The 22,538-nt window shown below is 42.1% G+C and overlaps 1 protein-coding gene across 1 annotated transcript in view; it reads left to right on the top strand.

Annotated features, from left to right (window-relative positions):
- Positions 1–14,396, top strand: part of gfra4a (GDNF family receptor alpha 4a) — a 175,508-nt gene extending 161,112 nt beyond the window's left edge. Inside the window, exons 7-8 of the mRNA XM_069661579.1 lie at positions 6,308–6,468; positions 12,486–14,396. Of these exons, the coding sequence (XP_069517680.1) occupies positions 6,308–6,468; positions 12,486–12,629 (305 nt within the window). The 3' untranslated portion in view covers positions 12,630–14,396. The remainder of the gene's footprint in view (positions 1–6,307; positions 6,469–12,485) is intronic.
- The last annotated feature ends 8,142 nt before the right edge of the window (positions 14,397–22,538 follow it).

The following is a 22,538-nucleotide window of genomic DNA, read 5'->3' on the forward strand; positions in this document are numbered from 1 at the left end:
ATTGAAGTTCTTGATCGAATATACTCCTTCACTTTGGACCGCTGTCTGTGAGGTTATAGCTCGATGAAAGCTGCCGGAGAAAAGCAGCGAGGACACTTTCTTGATGAACCTTGTTGAGCACTTTCCTTTCATCATTAGCACGTATTTAGTTTCATACACAGCATCAGACCGAGTGAAGAAAGGTTCGTCCCGCCTGCTGTACTGTGGCTTTACATTGCCTTTGAGCCGTACCACCCACTCCCCATCACCATCCATCAAACATGCTCTGAAAGTTTGAGACCCTGACATGATGGAACAGTTTGAGTCTAAATTAAATCAGTTCTGGAAAGTGATTCCAGCTGACAGCAGAGAGAAAGGTCGTGATTTGACAAGGTGTCGCAGGTGGTAGCGGCAGGAGACGACAAAACTTTAATTTTGTGTCTTTTGTTGAACATAATTGTTTGCTGTTGTTGCTGGATGGCAAATCAAAACCTATTTAGCATCTCTATTGTCTGGTGATGAGATGTTCTGACTCAGCTGTTGTGCTGCTGGGGGCCATCAGGGTGCTTGTGTACTTTACTTGTAAGTGGCAGTGATGCATACATTTCTTTTATCATGCAGTCAGTAAGAAAGAAACAGGACCTCTTTATGCCTCAGAGCTGGAACGGACTCGACGGCATTATCTGGGTTATAGGTCCTTTCTTGTAGAGGTCATATCTCAGTCATGTCATATCGCTTGGAGGGAATAGCGTAAAATTTAGCTTAAATATCCACCTTAACTCAAGATTGTCTCATTTCGAAGGCTCCTTCAGAGTCGGCCAGAAAATTTGTCCTCCTTTTCCCGGGCCGCAACGGATCCATCCCACGTCTCCCAAGATTTGTTGCCCGTAAATTCAAACGAGATGGCAGACTCTCAAGCAGCTTGAAAGTTTTTGGTTTTTAACTCAATCAAAGATCGATACAAATGTAAAAAAAGAAAAAGGAAAATGTCTTTAAAATAATACTACTTAGCCAGCTAGCTACATGTTGCTAGGCGACAGGAGCGGTGCTTTGAGACACAAGGGTAAGGGCGGGAACTGCTGCTGACGCAAACAGGAAATCCTCTGTGGACCAAACCGTCTCATTTCAGTTCGGCCTTAACGGGCTACAACTGACTCGTCTTTCTTAGCCCGCGTCCTTCGGAGGATGCAGCCCCTGGATTGAGACACAGCAGCATTTTCATGACAGTTCAAAGGTCAACTTCAGTGTGACATCATAATGTGCTGGAAAAAAGACTTTTTTACTGCCTCATTCTTGTGAATGGGACCTCAAAGGGACAATCCCTCCTCTCTCTACCTATCTCTGCTGATGCAATAAGAGAGTTTTCTGCAGACAAACACACACAGAGAAATGTTTCTGGGGTTATGTCCCTCCTGTGAATGCTTGTTGTGTGGCCTCCCCTTATTTTAAGGGTGATGTTATCTTTCATATATTTTTAATTTGAAACATATATCCCTCAAACTGTCTTTCTGTTGGAAAAACCAGTGTATGTACCGTAGGTCATTCTAGTTTTACTTAAGTCGAACTCAGCCACTCCGCTCCCTTCCCACTCTTTTCATGTCTTAATAACTGTGTCGTTAATTAAATAAAAGTTTAGAGTTCAGTTTGTTTTGTAAAATTCAACCCTGTAGTCGTGCCCTGATCATTTTATAATGATATGATTTCCGTTCTCTCTCTGCTCTCGCTGCTGTCGAGCTCTTTCAGCAGATGTCGATGTTGTTTGTGTTTCTGCCCCTGACCTGCTGCGCTGCTCATACAGAGAGAATCCTGCCGGGTGGAGACGGTCTGAGAGAGGACGTCCTTGGTTTTTACTGAGTTAATGAAAGTGATGAAAATGTGAAAATCATACAGTATAATTCACATAATTTTGACCTTACTTTAAAACTTAATGTGTGCCTAACATCAAACATTGTGAGTATATCTTTCATTAATACTGTCAGTTACACGAGGCTGATTTAAACAACGCGTGGACCTTCAGCTCCAGGATGATATCCATCATGAGCTGAAGGCCTCTAATTACCTCACCGTCCTGTTAGCTAAGGCTACCTGACTGAAGGACTGTTGCACTTTTGTTGCAAAGAATTATCTGTTTATGTGAAGAAAGAAAAACCAAGATTCACTTTAAGAAATAACAAAGCTGAAACTTTTTTAAACCAAGGTTGTGATTTCGAAAACATCACTCACCTGTCCTCCATCACTCCAGTGTTCATTTCGTCTACGGAAATAATGACAAAAAAAATGCCGTTGACGAGCTGAAAATAGATTATTTTTATTAATGAGATGAGATGGGACCAAAATGTGCTCACAGAAAACGGGGCCTTTTACGCGTTATTTGACGCTTCTTCCGCTCAGGAGCGATCACCGGCTGTCTGCTTCAGTCAGAAGCAGTTTTTTCACTGCGGTTCTGCCTCAGCGCCGTAAGGAAGTAGGACAAAGTAACGGCCACGTTAAGTCGCCCCAGTGTGTGTTTTTACAAAGCGTTCCGGTTTGCAGAAGCAAAACGTGCGCGAGGTGAAAACAAACAGCGCTTGCTTCAAATACACTGTTACCGCCCGGCTCAGGGCCGGTAACAAAAAGGGGGCCACACACAGATAAAGCAATCAGATACAGATTTTATTTAACTTAAATTAACAAACATATCAGATAACTAATGTGATATGAGAATGTGTGAGTAGTCATTCATGTCTGAAGTGTGTGGATGAGTGGAAGTGTTGTATGATGCATACAGCAAACCAAACAGCAGGCCCAGCTGAGTGAGAGAGAGAGTGCCTAAGAAAGGCAGGCCTTTATGCCTTTCTGGACGCCCAGCTCAGGTGGGCAGGGTCAGCTAACGCCTTTGTAAAACCAACCAGTTAACCTCCATCCTTGAAGCCTCTTTTGTTAAACCAAACTGTTAAAGAAAACTTTAGTTAAAGAACAAATGTCACCTTTCTGTGGTTGTCCCAGTTAGGAAAGAACCAGTTGTTGCCCCTTAGTGTATTTAGACCCCTGCATTATTGTGTTGTCAGATTACTCCAAATAAATTAGTTTCAGACTAGAAGCCTTCACCTGAAGGCCCCCTCAAAACAAACAACAACTGGGAAAGTCTGAGTAAAGTTTGGTGCACGCCTCGTGGAGCTGACAGACTTTATTATGCAGAGACATGGCGGGTAAAAGTAATTTATGGCTTGAGGGTGAAAAACATATTAAAGTTATTATTCAAACATTGAAAATCAGATGCAGGAAGTGTTTTTTTCTAATTCTGTTTATTTAATTTTTTATTTAAACAAAACGTTTAATGCTGCTAAAAGTCAAATCATATCGGTTTGTATTTTTAAAAGTTGTTTAGATTTTTTTTGCCAGTGATTTTGAGCATGTTTGACGGCTCATATGTCTACAATTCCCATGAGCCTCAGCTTCCATTACCATGAATAGGAAGTGTTTAACCTTGTAAACATCTCCATGTGGTGTTCTTCAAGTGCTACAAGACATATCAGGGACATCAGCAGTCATCTCCATGGCTGGGCCTGTCTGCTTTTAAACTGCAGTGTACCAAAGACAGGCTGAACAACACGTTTTCAGATTGGCAGGTTTGCGACGTCACAAGCCTAAGGAGCCAATCCCGTTAATGGACGGGGTGACGCTATGCGTATCATTATGTGTAACCTATGGCAACCACTTCAGCGATGTGTGAGCCAGCTGTAACCGTCATCGCAACTTTTGCAAACTCACTACTGACTACTAACGCTAACGTTACTACTGCTAATTACTACATTTCAAGCTAGCAGAGTTTGAACAAGTTGGCACTAAACAACGGCAGAGACGTGTTTTTGTGCATAGTGGGCGGAGTGGGGCGAGGTAATTAAACGTATTTTGCAGAACAAACATATCAGACACAATTTATTATTTCAAGCAGAGCATTTAATATGTCTTAAAACATGACTGGAGCTGCTCTTTAAAATGCCTAATCTTAGTGGTTGAGTCGTTGCCGCAGTGGCAGATCTCATCCCAAAAATCTACCCAGAATTTAAAAGTGAATTGATTCAACCTGCAGATTTAGTTCACAGTTCTCATAAATACTGAAAACATTAGCTTCTGCTGGCCATTATTGTTGCACAGAGACAGAATTAAGAAGCCTGGTGATTGGATGTTTCTTACCAGAATGCAACTTGGGAGTTTTATTTAACTTACACATCAAAGTTTCTCTGCACACATCTTCTTATCCTTATCAAAGAACCAGAGATTTTATCTCTCTCAGTTGTTCGTCTCTGTGCCGATGATTCAGCCTCGAGAGTTTGTGCCGTATAGGTGCTGCAACCGTGAGTCACGTAACAAAGTCTGCGTGAAAAGTCAATGGAACTTTTACATCTGGGAACCAGGGAATAAACACCCGCTACAACTGTTCTCACAATAGTTGCAGTGGGAGTTTTCTGCCCTCTGGCAACACGGGGCGGTAATGAGCCCTATAGGGGCCGGGGCACCAGGATGAAGACGGCGCTGCACTACAAAATATATCTGAATTAAACATCAAAGACCTGATATCTATACACCTAAAACAGCCTTCCGACTTACACGGTCATTGTTTTTCACACACTACTATTCCTACATACATCACATCTTTCTCATACATCCCTCTATTGTCACCACAAGATACCAACAGCCATTTTCACTTCCACACTATACCTCCAACAGTTTATTCACACCCCTCCTGCCTCACACAGGCAACAGAAAAGGGTAATAATGGTGTTTCAAAGTCTTATTTATAGCCTAAAAACTCCCTCTATATATCCCTCTATAGGACACATGTAATGCACATATTTGAGAAGTGAACGGGAGGCTGATTTTTGATTCAGTGTGGAAAACCAGCTGGAAGGTCAGAAGGCCGTCAAACTGTCTGGGAAATTTTCACCTCTGCCCGCAGACAGGAAGTGGTTTCAAAGGACGCTGCTCACTGCTCGTTATTATTCATTATTGTTCATTATTTTATATTACGACCAGAGTTCAGCTTTTGCCATTAAGTGGACTTGCACATGTCTGTTGCCTGCAATCAAAGCCTCAATCCGCCTCTGACTGATGCACTCCCCTTTGTACATTTCAATCTCACTTTTTCAGACACGGCAGACAGAAGTGTTCAAGGCTAAATATTGCAGTCTTTTACCTTATGAATAACATTTTTAACACATCCCACAGGAGTGGGAATAACATAGTTACATATTTTATGCCGTTTCTTACACTGTCGTCTGAAAGAAAGCAACGAGATGTCTGAATATGAAAAATATGAACTTCCTGCTTTCTGTGGATAAAGAAATCACTGCTCTTCTGGCGCCAGTTATTTTCCTTTTTAACCACAGACGCAGCGGAAAAAGTGTCAATTTGTGGTAATGACAGTGGCGTGCATAAGTATTCTCCACGCTGGAACCTTTCCCTCACACGCCTCCTGGTTCAGGTCCCAGCTCGGACGTAGGGGGGCCTTCTGTGTGAAGTTTGCATGTTCTCCTCTTGCATGCCTGGGTTTCCTCCAGGCACTCCAGCTTCCTCCCACGGTCCAAAGACATGCCTGTTAATTGATGACTCTAAAATCGGCCGTGAATGTGAGTGTGTCCGTCTCTATGTGTCAGTCCTGTGATTGGCTGGCGATCAGTCCAGGGCGTAACCCCGCCTCTCGCCCAGTGACAGCTGGGATTGGCTCCAGCTCCCCCACGACCCTGAACAGGATAAGCGGCAGATAATTGATAGATGGATGGATGTAATCGACTAACACAAAATATTCCATCAGTCTGAGCCAATAGATTTAAAAAAGCTTTCAGTGCTTTGCTGTGAAACTAAGATCAAATGCAACAATTACCCCCGTATCCAACAGGTGTCTGCTCTCATGGTTGTTAATCAAGGTGTAAAAAGCCCATTATTATTATTATATTATAACTATTTAAATCAATGTTTTAGACACAGTAAAACAGGTCTGACATCGGTGTGTTCTTTCTACAGCTTTTAGCCAATGCAGCTTAAATTGAAAGTTTCAGGCCAAAGAGAGGGTCACAGTCACACACTCAGTCCTCTGACGACTCACCCTGAGAGGTTGAGTTGTCCTCACATACCATGACCACATTGTAATTACAGTCCCCCGGTGCATAATTATAAAATGACCAATCACATCACAAAGAGCGGCGCAGGGACAAAAAAGCAAGAAGGGAAAGTCGAGGTGAAGGCTGATGTGAAAAGTTTTTCCATTTAACTCGGATGACGGCGGCTTGAGTCGATCTATTAAACTGTCACTCATGTCTCTTTTAACTCTGCTGCTCTCGTGTCGTAGGAAACGCCATCCAGGCCTTCGGGAACGGATCGGACGTGAAAACGAGCGCCGGGATGCCCAGTCCGGCCACGGACAACCAGATCCCGCACTTCGCAACCACCGCCCCGGGCGTCTCCATGGAAACAGAGCAGAACATTCTGAGAGCACAGATACCTACTCAGGTGAGACAAGATGGGAGACTGAAAAATGTGATGTGCGGCGCGTTTGCCAAAGCAGAGAGGGGAACTAATGGAGACGTTGTGCGCTCAGAAGTGGGTCGCACTGCTGCAGATAACTCGGGGTGTTTGTTTTATCCTGCAGGGAGCAGCAGACGGGTGGGATTAACTTTATCTGCATAATTCAGACAGCGGCAGGTACACATTCAGTCACACGAGATGAAGAGTCGTGAAGCTCTGCCTGCTACCAAGTGAACTAAACTCATTTTATGGCAGCTTATTATTGTGTTTAAATTCTGGGAGTTAGACATTTAATTCTGAGATTTAAATTTAACTTTTTCCAGTCGCAGTGAATCAATATGAAGCCACAACTCTCTGTTTCAGTAACTGAGACGTCATGCACACTTTCATTGTGAAGATTTCTGTTTACATCTGGTTTGATCTAATGCAGTCTAGTGTTTACATGCACAGATGGATACAGGTGTGTAACGTGCAAAAGACTGTATATAGAGATGGATGACAGCTGCAGCAGAGCACCTTCTTATAGATATTCAAGGTTATAGAAACTTCAATGACTGTAGTGTAAGTTATGCCTCCTCTCGCTGTTCCTCCTCTTCTCTGCTAGAACAGAACGCTGCAGGAGCCCGATTTGTCAACAGAGCTGTCAATCATGAGGCCACACCCCCTTTTTACAGCATCAAATAACTTATTAAAAGTAAACTTGTCAGAAAAATGAACACTTGGACATAAATCAGCATGAATGTTTTTGACGTGGATTTTAAAGTTTGACTCATGTCTCATCTGTTAACATGGAGGGGGCGGGCTTTATGAGCTATACTGCAGCCAGTCAGCAGGGGGCGATAGAGAGGGTTTGGCTTCACTTTAGTGGCGCTGTCATGTCGTCCATCTCTTTATACGGTCATGCAGTTCCACCTTTCAGCATCAACCTATCCAGTAATATCTCTTTGGCCTGCGTTTCTTCAGCAGTCTGAAGGTGGATATCGATCACCTGTTCAGTGCAGTCGTCATGTTGTTGCTGCTGTAACAACACCACATGTTTCTAATAACGTAGGTCCTCTTCTTTTTACCGGCTCATGAAAAAGTTTGAACATCCCTTCATTAACTGATGAAGCTGTGTTCTGGATGAGGTGTTTATACAGATTCTGTTTGCGCTCAATGATACATGTAAACAAAAATACTATACGCTACTATTGGCTGAAACAGTATTTGTTTTATTATTTATATACCACCGAATCATAACAGAAGTTATGTTATGAAGACTGTACTTTTACACGCCTCTAGGTGGACATCCATCGGCCTTTACTGATTGGTTGTTGCTAATTGAAAAGGCTTACGATAATGTGACACTACATAGAACAGAAATAATCTAAATCTAAATGTCGATTTCCTTCTTATTAGATATCAACCAATACAGGATTATTTAGGCCTTTGTTAATATGAGGTGAATAAAAACGTGGCAGTGATACATTTTAGCTAGTTATCCTTTTCTGAACCAGCACTGCAGGTTTGACAATGACAGCACAAATACAGTAATCAGGTTATAAGGTTGGGATTTGCTGAGAGAAGATATTAAAGAACAAACTTTTCTATTATGACGTTTAAAACTTTTCAACAGAAAAAGTCATTTATCGTTAAAATAGGGTTAAAAAAAGAGTTGTTTGTTCGACAATATGTATTTGAATACAAAAGCTGTGACAAGCCAGTATCTGCAGTTAAAGTCATTGCATTGGTCAGGCTCTGCCGCGCTCTGTAGACTAACCTATCGAGTGTTTATCATGTAGAGAATTGCAGCGAGTGAAGAAGGAAGCTTTGATGCTTTAAGATTGGATGTAACGGTATTGATCCCTGAGGGATCATTAGATTTGTGCAGCAGTAACAGCATTCGGGACACAAAGTGGAGCATAAAACAAACCGCATAATGAGAATAACAGAGTTTAGACAATTAAAGCAAGCGGGGGGAAGTGAATGTAAACAAACTAGTGTTGTATAAGCTTATTCTATTGATCGTTTAAATACATTAGCTAGACGTAACTGGAGGGGAAAGTACAGCAGGAGAGCAGATGAAAACATAATGCATGACACAGATCCATGTGAATGTTGTAAATGTAAACACAGGCTTCTCAAAGCAGCCAGAAACCCAAATACACACTTACTAGCTGTGTAACAAAGGGTCTTTTTTTCATGCATCTTATAAGTCTTAGAAATAAGTTTTAATTCAAATGTTAAATATTGTGATCAAAGTCTTCTGTAGGACAGGTATTAACAGGTATTACCTCGTCACCTTATTATTTATGGGTGTTTATTTGTATTCAGCTTTTAGTTGAGGCTAAATTAGACTCTCAACTTTGATATCATACAAACCTTTTATATTTCATGCCACATTTCCAGGCCTACATTTAAAATATGTTATTTACTGAATCTAAACATATATAGACAAACCTGTGAATGTGCAAAACGCACATTTAACTTCCAGCACGGCGCCGTATTCAGCAGCAGAACAGCTTCTTGTGAAGCAGACGTTCACGGTTATGGAAAAGTTCAATGACTTGTGATTGTTTTAGTTACGTTTCCTGGAACAGAGCGGCTGCAGGAGCCCAATTTGTCCACAGAGCTGTCAATCATGAGGTCACACCCACTTTTTTGACAGCATCAAATAACTTATTAAAAGTAAACTTGTCAGAAAAATGAACAATTGGACATAAATCAGCATGATAAGAACTAACTATAATGACAGAAACCATGTTTGAAAACATTTTATTTAGCGTGTATTTGCAGCCAGTCAGCAGGGGGCGATAGAGAGTTTTGTGGAGCTGTCATGTCGTTTATCTTTTTATACAGTCTATGGCTGTGAACACCTGAACTGTCTCATATTCATAGCTGCTAAATCAACAGTATAAACATCTCCTGTAAACATCATTAATGTGGCCCATACGATGAGCTCGTAAAGTAAACAAAGATTAAACTGTGTTGAACATGAATTTTAATGCGGACAGCCTGTTTTGCATTAAACATACATATTCATAATGAGGACAGATGTATAAATAATAGAACTCTCTTCAGGCGATGGGATTTGTCCATGCATTTTGCTCCTAATGGGAACCACGAGAAAAATACTGGAGATAACATTATTGACAATCTGCCAACAGACAAAAATAAACTTCACAGGCTAAATGTATAACTAGGCCACTTACTGATTTCCAGAGGGAACGCTGAAGAAAAAGGGCCAAAAGCCCAAATTATGTATTCTCGCCTCGGGTCCCCTGAAAGCATCATCCCACGCACGATTGTCTCAGCAGCCCGTATCATCCTCTGACTGCAGTGATATTATGGCACAGAGGTAAAGTAAACAGGCGATTGTTGAACATTTCTCTACCTGAGTTTCGGCTCAGGATCTGATAACGTGTCACCGAGTGGACACAAGTCAGAGTTAATTAAAAAGGTAAATGAGGTTCGGACAGCTGCAGCAGAGTCGTATCATCAGACACGGCAACATCCTGTCACATTTAAATGACAAGTGAAATTAAATTAAGACTGGAAATGTTGGTGTGCATTTCAATCAGGTCAGACTTTCCAATGTTACAAGTGTATTAATTAAAAAGATTTAAAGTTGTTCACTCTAGGTTATAACTTATTTTCTATGTATCTAAAGAAGTCAGTTCACCGTAAACTCTTGTCTTGCAGCAGGTTTCAAAGTAAGTATTGATAGTGAGAAAAACAACTTTAATATGACACTTTAACCTTTTCTAATATTTGTACAAAAGTTTTATTATTACTTACATTTCAAGCTTTTCACTTTTCTATTTGAAATTGCCAGTCAAAAGTATCAGTGTATCATTTTAATATCTCATTTTGCTTTTCATATTAAAGCTCCTGTGAGGAACTTTCAGTTTCTGTTGAGTTTGGCGCCCCCTGTGGACAAAGCCGTACCTCTTATCTCTTTGCTGATTTTGTGGTGGTTTTTAACAAAAAATCTCATCCTGCTGTCTTGTAACAGTCACATGTATAAGTCTGTTTAAGTTTTCACCCTGGAAAATGTTATTAAAGGCAGCGTGCAGTTAATCGTATCATCTGACACCTACCCCCCGCCACCAGCAGCTTCAGGCATTAGAAATAACTCTATAGAAATAATCAATCTTGTCTCTGATGGTCTGGTTTGCTTTTGTGGGCCATATAGAGTCATCAGAATTAATATCAGTTAGTTATAAATAAATAACCAGCAAAATCCTCCTCACAGGAGCTTTAATTATGCTCTTATTATCATTTTAGAGAAAATTTAAGATTTACCCTTTTTTCTATTTCAGTTTGTAATATTTCTGACAGAGACGATCTCTCTTCTTCTGGAGTCCCTCAAAGTAAAAGTTAACAGGAAAAAAAATGGTGTTATGGCATTTTAAAATCCAATTTCCACCCCGGTTATGTGTCCCAAGATTTTTTCTTCAATCCAATTCTCACCTATCCTGGGACGCAAATGTATCCGCCATCTTGTGTTATATTTGCTCGGATAATATCTGTTCCCCCTCCGGCTAAAAAGGCCTCATTTATCGCCACTGAGGCAGTTTTGTAAACCACCAAGATGGCTGCTGCTAATGTCGAACATTCTAAATCCCCTATCGTGTCTGTGTTAAACAAACTGGAAAGTAGTTAATGTTAGGTATGAATGGTGATTGTTTGCTGCTAAATAATGTCATATCAAACATCGAATTTGGATGCTGGAACTAGCTATCTAGCCTTGTGTCCTAGCGCTATGTCAGGCGTTCCGTTGCTGTGATTGGTTAGCATCCAGCTGAACGAAATGCCGGCCTGAGCAGGTTAAGTGCTGCGCAGATCACAAGCAGCAGTCAAACACCTCAATATCCAACATTTTAATCCTTCTGTGAGTATTGTCTGACTTCCTTTTCTTCCAGGTTTTTACTACAGGTGGGAATTAAAAGGTGTCCTTGAGCAAGACATGTAACACTGATTGTTTTTATGTTTGGTGTTCCCCTAGGCTCCAGTTTAGGCCCCTTATAGATCTGTTTATTTATTCATTATCGCATCTTTTTTAAATGCACAGTATTTAAATAAAAAAAGAGGTTGTCAGGTGATGCCAGGCTATATTTTAAAAAAATGTAATATAAACTTGATCTGTGTGTTGTTGGTCATGCCTACCCAATTCATTTAATGATGTTCTTGAGCAGAACATGCGCCCTACCCAGAGCGTATCGGCTGCTGCAAGCTTTACAAAGAGTTAATTAAAGACTTAAAGACCTGTGCTGTTAAAATGCAACGCTGCTTTTTTTCTGTTTTGGAGCGACTCTTAAATATGTTATTGTCATTTTGATTTTATTTATAACTTTAGGTCTGTAAATAGGAGTTCAATGCTTATCTTACCTTCCCTTTAAGCGTGTATACTGTATATATATTTCTGTTTATGTAAATAGAGAGCAACCTAAAGCCGGAGTCAAATCCTTTCTGTGTGCCATTAAACCTGATTCTGATGAATGAGTTTCCAGGATCAAGTACCATTCTGTATATAACATACATATAAATGTAGACTGTATATGAAGTGGATTGGTGTCCAAGGACATGTTTACAAAGTACTGAATATTCTATATAAAGTGTTCTGATACAGCACTGAAGTAGGTAACATGTAAACTACATAGTGACAGAGTAGGTTTTGTTTTTCATGGTCAGGTGAGTCGAGAGGCAATGAAACCAAATGGAAAAGAAAAGAATGATATCGACGTCTGATGGGTTAAAGAATGAAAGGGAGAAATGTCGAGATACGATTGCAGTGAGAAGCTGTGAAATTGCATCTTGTTGATGAGTAAGGTCCTTGCCATCGCATGTCGTGTTTTTCAGCCGTGTTTGTGGAATATTCGACCTTCACACCCACGTAGCTGCTCATTCAATGTCTCCTTTAAAACCAAATTGACGCCGTTTGTGCTGAAAAAGATAAGATTGCTTTTATATTCTCCTTAAAGGAAAGGTCGACCGGTCTCAACACGTGTCTGTTGTTTCAGGTAAACGAGAACGACAGATTGTGGGGCGACGAGGGAGACTCCACCCTTCCCTCTCCGGGCCTGTCGGATGGCGGAGCCGAGCCCGTCCGCCTGTCCCTGCTGCTGAGCCTCGGTTGGCTGCTCCTGCTGCTTTCCGACCAATAAGAGGCCTCGCTCACCTGGCCTCCACGGACAAAACTCCAGACCTGGGGGGGAGGGTGGGTGTGAGAGAGAGAAAGAGCCATTTCTACGTGTCAAAAGGGGGGGAAAGGGTCGACTCTGTCCCGCCCCGCTCCCCTCTCCCCTCTCTGTCACAAAAATCACACTTTATCTCTTTTTGTGAATCATGACTCAGAGCAGATGTGTTGTGCAGCTGACGCCCGAGTGAAGACGACTGGAGAGGGTGCTGCTCTTGCACCGCCGGGGGGGGGAGAAACAGGAAGTACACACCTCATTTCTTGCTTCACGTCTGCCCAAACACAAACTGTTACACACGACACACACGCGGACTTTGCTCATCTGAAAATAACGTCCCAGCTCCAGAGGAAAGGACCTGCCTGAAGGTGTACAGTGGAGAGACACTGAAGCTGCAGTGAAGGAAAACTATATAAAAATATATAAAAGAAAAGAAAAAAATGTTTTTTTTGTCCCTGAGCATTCCTTGGTGTAAAAGAAAAATACTAAATGTTACGACTTTTCTCTCAGATGAACTGTGATGACGTGTTACACGAGATTTAAGGTGGATTTGTGTGTGTTTGTCCACATGCAGCGCTCCGCTCATCCTGCTTTGCTCTTTATTCTGACGCCACATTTTATTTTAATTAGAGATAATTTTGTTCTGAAGAATGTTAGATAAAAGCACATTATAATCCAGTCAATCACGATGAATTCTTTGACTGTTTGCTGTCGTCTTTAAGTGGCCGTATGAAGAGTTCATTTCCAAATAAAGATCATTCACAGAAACACTTCAGTTGTTTATAAGAAATTAAATGTTTAAACAACATTGAGAGGATCTCCTGAAGTCTGTAAAAGTGTTTTATTTTGGTAAACAAGGACCTAAATTACTTATTAACCTTTAATGTAAGCTGATTTAATTTTAAGTAGATGTCACTTTGGAAAGGGACTCTTCATACATTCATTCATTAAGCTTTAAGTGTGAGGACCTGACAAACGTTCAGAAATGTATAAAATAATCTTGTGGTTTTGGTGAAGCAACGAGAGATGGATACAAGTTTATATTTTTTAAATGTATGTGGACTTTGCCGCAGGACGCGATCAGATATCTTTCGACAAGTTTGTGACCAATCATGCTTTGCAGACAAGGGGAGGTCCGATGGGAAAAGGACGGTGCGGGTTTGGACAGACACGTCGTCCATGGAGACGCTTGTGAGATGAAGGTGGTGACCCATGTTGGCCCCGCTGCCTGCTGGGACCCTTCACTCGGCGTGGGACACCGGAGGATTTTACAGCATGTACTGCAGAAGCACAGCTCTAATTTTGGGAAGTGATACGATCGAGAGACTTGTTTTGTTAGCAGCAAACACTCTTAAAGAATGTGTCATTTTCAATACAGCCATTGAATTTGTTTCACTGCATTGTTAAATAAAACTGATTTTAACAGGTGTTGCCCCGAGCTGCAGGCACACCTGCTGAAAATGACACATTCTACATCAAGTTGGACCCAGAGAAGCTCCTAATGTTGTCATTACAGCACCACAGTGTTTGGACTTTGGCTACCGAGTTCTACAGGAAGGGGTGAAGTGTTTTAACAGGGCTGTAAGGACCTGAAAACACCACACTAAAGGGGCAGTTCACTCAAATCACAGTCATGCATTTTTGTCTGGTTTCATTTTGCCCCGGTTTTGAGCTCATTCTCTGATTTTGCTGCTACCATTCAAATACAATAAAGATAATTGAAGTTTTTCTTTTGAATTTTGTTCTTGTTGTTTTGCTTTTTATACTAAAGCTCCAAAGCATCTGTTAAATATGTGCTAAAATGTCTACTGAAGCTTGGTATCGCTTGATGAGAAAAAAACATTTTCTTTACATTTTCTCTCGAGTTTTCCTCTGCAATTCTCCTTGGTATGGTCTCAGGTAGGGATGCATGATATTATCGGCAGGTTATCGATGTCTGCAGATTATGGCATGAAAATGACATATCAGCATCGACAGATATGTCATTTATCTGCCGATATTTTCTGCCGATATTTTCCGCTGATAAAACGCTTTAATTCTGCCTACACGCTCGATGATTCCCTAAAAAAAGTAAACAAAATGTTACAAACGAATAAATATGGCATTTTGTACGGTTTAAGTACTTTTCTTATATCGCCCATTGAATGTGGTCATTTTAAAAAGCACTGTATTAAGTTATTTCTGCATCTGCCAGTGGGCCACGACAGTAAGAGTAGGCATGATATCAATTCCACTACAGGGGAGACTTGATGGTCTCTATAATTATGTGGAATAAACATGTACCTAATATATCGGTATCAAAATCGTCAAAAAGGGTTGGAAAATATCGGCAAAAAAATCCAGTATTGTGCATCCCTAGTCTCAGGTACATGTGTAAAAACGTATTTTTAGCTGTTATTAAAGCAGTAATAGCTTTTTCCGTCTAAAACAAACAAACTCTGACACATTCTCTCCTTATAAAGATGTTATTGCCAATCTGTCACTTAAGTTGCCAGTTCACCCTTCAGTTGACACGGAGCAACGTTAACATCCATTTGGTCGTCCAACAAGTGTTAGTCTCCTTTTCATATCTCTCATTTAGTCACTGGTTTGTCAACTAGTCTGTGTTTGGCAGGTACAGTGTTTATGACTGAGAGAAAATAGCTGGAGGAGAGAAAGATTTTAGATAAATCTTTATTTGTCATTGTTGTTAAAACAACAAAAGGCAGTTTAACAGCTCGTTGGCAGTAGCAGCACAATGCTACTATCGTCACTGAGAAGCTAGCTGAGCTGAGGGCAACTGCACAATAGGGTGAAACTTCTCCACTAGTGCGCTGCTACAAGTGTCATTATACAACGAGCGTAGCAGCACGCATCAGAGGAGGCGTCTGTACGGAGGCCAAGAAAGGCCGTGCTGGTAATTATTTATTAATGCCGTTATCTTGAGATCACAAGTTAATTACTCTGTTATCTCAAGAGAGCGAGAAAATCAACCCGACATATTACTTTGTTTAATGTTGGGGTGCCGTAAAGCCAGCATGCAAAGATGGCGTCTTGTCAACTTTGTCAACGGACTTTAACTGAAGATGGCAGCTTTAACAGAACTTATTATTGATCAGCACATCAGACTTCAATCGCTTCTGTGTAACAGATTCTGCCTGAAAGACGCTCATGGCAGTCATATTGTTGGCTGAAATCAGGTGTTATGGACTGAACCACACACATAAATCAGCTTGATAATTAAAGGGCCAGTTCGCCGATTTTCAACCTCAGTCCTATCATGCTATTATAGGGAGCTAATGCTGTTATGGTAGGGGAAAATATGCTATTTCGCTCTTTGCCTTTGGAGGACGCTACTCGCTTCTCCAATGGGCCCTGGAAAACCTCCGCCAGACTACGTGAAACGCGTCATCTGGTGGAGGCCAGGAAGCTCGCTAAACTACGCTTCCTCAATGTGGGACGCCGCCTCCGATGTCATGTCTCGTTAAAAATCATCAGGTTTGAAATGTAGACTGCAGACCTGAAGATTTTTCAGACAATCCACCAGCAATATTCACGTTGTCATGACCAAGCTTGCAATACATTACAAAAAGGGAAATACACGGCTTAATGTTTATTACAAACTGAAGGTGATTAAATGTACAAAGAGCATGAGGTGTGTCAGTCTGTTATCCAGTGTGTCAGCTGTTGGATGAATGGGAAGTGTATGATGTGTGTTGTAGGGTGTGAAACCTAAACAAAATACGGCCGAAGCCAACTAAAAGTCATTCCGCCACGCGGTGCGCACTGGCGTGTAGCAGGGCAGGGACGAACAGCTAGCAGTGAGAGGAGAGACTGTGCAGGTCGACGGGTAGCTCTTAAATGCACCTGGGAGACTGGCCAGGCACTCCTAGGTGCGATGAAACCCCGCCCACCAGTAACCTGCAACCAAAATCAGGAAAAGGAAAAAAACCAGCAGGCTCTAATGGGAGGGAGTCTGTACCGCTCCAGTGTCTCTCGCTGGGCTGTTCCTTTTAGGGGGAGGGGCGCAATGCATGCTGGGAGTTGTAGGAATGTAGAATGGGCGAAACCACGAGCTGTTTGTACAACATTCTCCACAGCTATGGCGCCAATTTCAAATATAATTGCTTCTATCGATTACAGAGAACACCAGCTTTGACTGACAGTGGCTTTCAGGGGCGAATTGCTCCTTTAACTCAAAATCTGGGGATAACAGCATAAAAAATAACTCAAAATATGTATGATGGCAGCTTCATGATGATATTATATACATTAAGAAATCACAAGAAAACTCTAAGGCGAGAAAAACCTCTTGACGAAGGTTTGAAGCCGAAATATGGCTTTGTTTGTTTGAAGGGGGAGAATAAAGTTGTTAATCTGGGACAATGGAGGCGTTTTAATTGTTCAAAAAGAGAGTGCTCGGACTTCTCTTGTGATTTGACGTCTTTATGTTTACTTATACAAAAATAAGTCAATGTAAATCCAGGAAGTGCTCCAATCTTTGCCCTTTTTTATGTATCTTATATTTGATAGATAACGTCAAACCTGGCCGGGAAACGATCGTACCTTTATAGTGTTTTCATAATAGTTGTAATCTAAAATCATATTTTAAGATTTAGCTGCTCTAAATGTGTTACACCAATAGGTGTCACTGGTTAACACTGTTAGATGCAGGTTCAATAAGTATACTGGAGAGTTTCCTCGTCCATCTTGGCCTTTGTCATCCTACCTGTTGAGTTTTCGAGGTGGGATCTTATGTTTACGAGGTTGGGTGCATACAATCAGAACTCTCTGCATGGCTGGAGTTCACCACAGGTTGTTAGGATTTTTTTTAATGATCTGTGCGAGCTGATCCTTTATGTTCAAATTAAAGACAATTACATAACTGCAGCTCTTTGGTTTTATGGTGATAACAGAGCGAGTGGTACCTTTGCTTTTCAAACAGCCTCAGCCTCTGATCACGATGTGACACCAGCCGAGCTCGCTCGCTGGGCTTTTGATTAGTCCTGTGATTCATCAGTCGGCGGGCGTCATGCCGTGAGCTCCGGCGCCGTGAGGTGACTGACCAACCTGCTCCCTGTTCGTCTGCGCCGGCAGAATCCCAGCTGCGACACATGTCACTTCCTGCAAATAAAGACGACACTGTAAAAGAAGCCGACTTCCAGACGGAGGGGACTTTTTCCACCTGACAAGAAGTGACCTTTGACCCCATCCTGGTTCATCTGGGTTCAGCTCTGTTTTTTAGAGGAAGTGCTCACCCCTTAGAAGTTAAATAACTATTTTTCATCACACAGGGAGAGAGGATATAGTGTAGTGTATACACTACACAGTGTGGATGATGTTTACAGCGTTTATATCTTGGCTAATGATTAAAAGGACTTAACTGAGGGGCTGATTCCGACATCAAAACTTTTCAAAGCACAACTTTGAGCTCAACTTTGAGCATGAGAAACTTTTATAAATGAGACCCCTGGTGTAAACAAACTGTGTTTCTTATCATCACCGTCTGTATACCTTAAGGCTAGAGTGCATGGGTGCGTTCTTGAGGCTGCTGCGAGAAAAAAAGAGACTTAGAGTGGAGGAAAATTATGTATGTGAGAGGAGAAATATTAAAAAGGTACCTGAAAGGAAGCCAACCGTTCACAAAGTGCGACTCCAGCTGCCTGTGCTCCACCTGTGCTTTGCATATGGAGGCTGTAATTGGTCCCTGTCTCTGTGTTTTGGGTCAACAGCTATGTGGGACAGACCTCCTGCCGTCCCACATGCTGAAGCTGTTCCGGCTCCTCTGCTGCTGATGCAGACCTAAAGTCTGACCACCAGCAGGAAGCTGAGGACACAGTGAGACATGAAGCTAACGAGTGATGTGAGGTTCTGAACAGCTTAAGTTTCTGAACTTTTCCTGACCCGTTACATTTTTAGTTCCCCAAATTTTTCTCTCCATTAATAAAAGATTCATCAGAGGGAGCCGAGAATGAACGGCCAAGTCGAACTCCTACGTCTCCAAATATGGCCGCTTTGTCAGTGGCCATACACTCTACTGTCATGATGCAGGAAACGCTGACGTGGCTTTAGATTATATTAAAGAGGGGCTGCACAGTGGTTTGGTGATTAGTCGCCTCACATCTAGACTGTTTCTGGTTTGAATCCCTCTGCGTGGGCTTCCTCCAGGTGCTTCCTCCCACAGTCCAAAGACATTCTCGTTAGGTTCATTGGCGACTCTAAAATTGCCCGTAGGTGTGTCATTGGCTGGCAATCAGTTCAGGGGGTACCCCGACTCTCGCCCATTGACAGTGTCACAGCCCGGCTCAGGGGAGGGACAAGAAGGAGAGGACCACACATTACTTTTAACTCAAAGATTTATTTAACCAAAGATAAGTCGAACACTACCAATGTTAAACGTGTTTATCAGTAATATCAGTAATGTCCAGTGTGTTGAATGAGTGTGAATGTAATGTGAGAAACCAAGGAAACTAAATCAGGAAACAGTTTAACCCAACAACAAAACCATATGCCCAGGAAGAGAGAGCGAGACTGGCTGAATCCAGCAGCTTATATAGCTGAGGAGCAGCAGACACAGGTGCAATGATTAGCCGATTGCACTTCCTGGTTCTCTCCTAACAAAGGAACAGACAGCCCCACACAGGAAGCCAAGAGGGCTGTCACAACCGCTTGGATGGGCTCCAGCCCCCCTCCACGATACTTGACAGGGTAAGCTGTGAAGATAATGGATGGATATTAGTTTTTCACAACTGCTAAAACACTTCATTCTCTGAACCAAATGCTCGGTGGTCTAAACCCACTTGTCCAATCAACCACTCTTTAGGCAAAACCTTAAACACGTTCAGATAGACACATTCTCACTCACTAAAACACATACTGCACTGTGATGCAGGTGTGCTGTAATGATTGTCACACATCAGAATCTACATTCTGATTTTGTTTTCATTTCCCAATTTTTAATGAGCTGAACTCAAAGACTTTTTCTATGTACACAAAATGTCAAGGTTTAGGTTTTAAACAAACGGTTGAGGACCCAGATGCAGACTGAAATAAGTATTTATTTAACAAAAAGGCAGAAGGCGAAACAAAAAGCTTACTCATATTAGGAATCCAAGGGGGGGCAGGCAAACAAAATCCACTGGCAAAAAAGGTCCAACAAAACAGGCAATAAGTAATCCAAATAAATCAGAAGGTGAAAAAATCCACACAGGGAACACTGAGACCACTGAGAATAATACGATGCATGGACAGACGTCAACGAACTAGCACCGGGACAAGGGAAGACAAAGACTAAATACACTGGGGAGGTGAAACTAATCGGGCACAGGTGAGACAATCAAGGGAGCAGGTGAAAACAATAAGGGCGGGGCACATAATCCAACAGGCGGGAAAACACACAAAGGCAGGAAGTAAAACAAGACAAAACAAACATAGGGCGAGAACTACAAAATAAAACAGGAAACGCTAAAACCCAAACTCAGATAATCTCTAGACAATGAAACACAAATGAATTACATAACTAAGACAAGAACTCAATATATTAAATACAAAATTAAATAATAAGAACTCATGACACAAAAGACCTTTTTCACAAATGTGTCTAAATCTGTGTTAGTGAGCACTTCTCCTTTGCCGAGATAATCCATCCACCTCACAGGTGTGGCATATCAAGATGCTGATTAGACGGCATGATTATTGCACAGGTGTGCCTTAGGCTGCACACAATGAAAGGCCACTCTAAAATGTGCAGTTTTACTGTATTGGGGGGGTCCGGGGGGTGGTCTGGTGTGACCACCATTTGCCTCACACAGTGCAACACATCTCCTTCACATAGAGTTGATCAGGTTGTTGATTGTGGCCTGTGGGATGTTGGTCCACTCCTCTTCAATGGCTGCGAAGCTGCTGGATATTGGCAGGAACTGGAACACGGTGGCGTATACGCCGATCCAGAGTATCCCAAACATACTCAGTGGGTGACATGTCCGGTGAGTATGCTGGCCGTGCAAGAACTGGGATGTTTTCAGCTTCCAGGAGTTGTGTACAGATCCTGGCAACATGGGGCCGTGCATTATCATGCTGCAACATGAGGCGATGGTCGTGGATGAATGGCCCAACAAAGGGCCTCAGGATCTCGTCACGGTATCTCTGTGCATTCAAAATGCCATCAATAAAATGCACCTGTGTTCGTTGTCCATAACACACGCCTGCCCATACCATGCCCACAACATGTTACATCTAGAAGTAACGTCCGTTACTTTTTTACTGTGACTGTATGTGTTTATCTGTTAGCGTTAGCGTTTTTCCTTTTGTAAAATTGCAAGACAACCACATGAAGGTGGAGGGACTGCTTTGTTCCCACAACAGCAAGAGGCTCTCATTGTTGCAGTGGTGACTATGACTGTGATTACTTTTTTGTTTTTTACTTCACAGGCCTACAATAAACTTTTTGTCTGTCACTACATACCTGGATGCTGTGTTCTCTTTTTTAATGTAGTGTTGTAGAGTGGTGTTGTCTTAAGCTGCACATCGGCTTCTTTGAGTTTGGTGGTTTCACAGACGTTGACGTCGTTGAAACGCACGTGGCTGATGGAAAAAGGAACTGACAGAGTTTGATGAACTGTCCCTTTAAGACAGTTGTTTTCCCCAGCAAGCCTCCGAAAATGTAAATGAGTTATTTGGGCAACACAATGATCCAATTTCTCTGAGCAGCAAACCGCCAAAAAAAAAAAAAGTTAATATGTTTTTGCAGTCTGGAGGGAACTTTTTCTCCTGCTATAATACAGCAGATGATTAGCTGAAGATTTCTAATTAAAGGCCGATATTGAACCAAAACATGGGTCTAATCTCAAGTGTTACACATGGCCAGAAACACAATTTTCTTTGGTGTTACATAATACATCCAGAACACATCAGAGATTCAGTGTTTGTTAGGACTGGGATATTAAAGAAAGGATTTAGCAGTGGAGGTAAACTGGAGGCTCATCTCTCTTCAGCTGGTTGAGCTTAGCTGCTGGAGTGGTCGCCCCGTGAGCAGAGGCTGCAGCCCTCACCGATCGCAGGTTCGACTCCTGCTCTGCTATTATTTGGTGCATCATTTGATCATCCCCACATTTCTCCTGCCCACTCTTGCCTCTCTTCAGCTGTCCTTTCGTCTTTGGAATAAACAATAAAGCGAAGAAGTGAGCGAGAGACGGAGCTGTGAACGGGAGAAGAGGGAAAGGTTAGAGTGGAAGTTTGGAATTGTCCAGTTTTATATCACGGTCAAAGCTGCAGAACCAAATTGACCTGGTGGGGAGATGGTTTCATCAACTTTCCAAGGTCAAGAGTTAACCCAACGTTTAAGCCAACATGCTGGGAAAAATGAGCATCTCAAATTCCCAGAGAACTGGACCAAGTCCATCTGCTGAGGAGGATCAGGCCGTGTGACGGGAAAGCTTGTGGTGGGATTATTTTGTCAACTGTCAAAAAGAGTTCTGCTCCTCGAAGACAAATTATTTTCAGAGAAATCCGCCAGTCATTCAGACAAATTAGAGCATCCCGGGTGAAACCTGTAATTTCAGACGACACCACCGAGCATCAGCGGCCAGGTTTCCTCTCCCTGTGTGGATTTACCGCAGATATTTCTGAGCAAAGCATTAAGAGCACCGGGGGGGGGGGGAAGCATCACAATAAGTGTGAGTGTGACAGCTCAGTACACAGGGTAAAGCGTGGGCGGATAGATGCGAGCGGCTCCTCGGAGAAATGTTTACTAATTGTGATAATGTGTCTAACGCTGTCAGCAAGACGAGAGAGAGGGAGAGAGAGAGGGAAACGTCTGCGACAAGAAAACACAAATGCAGCGTTTCTCAGAATTACATTTCATCGTGTAACCTTTGTTCAGCAAATTTGAAATACGACAGG

The sequence above is a fragment of the Semicossyphus pulcher genome, unplaced genomic scaffold, assembly GCF_022749685.1.
Source record: "Semicossyphus pulcher isolate SPU_LCO1_2020_fin unplaced genomic scaffold, fSemPul1.0.p SCAF_14, whole genome shotgun sequence".
In the NCBI taxonomy this organism is placed as follows: domain Eukaryota; kingdom Metazoa; phylum Chordata; class Actinopteri; order Labriformes; family Labridae; genus Semicossyphus; species Semicossyphus pulcher.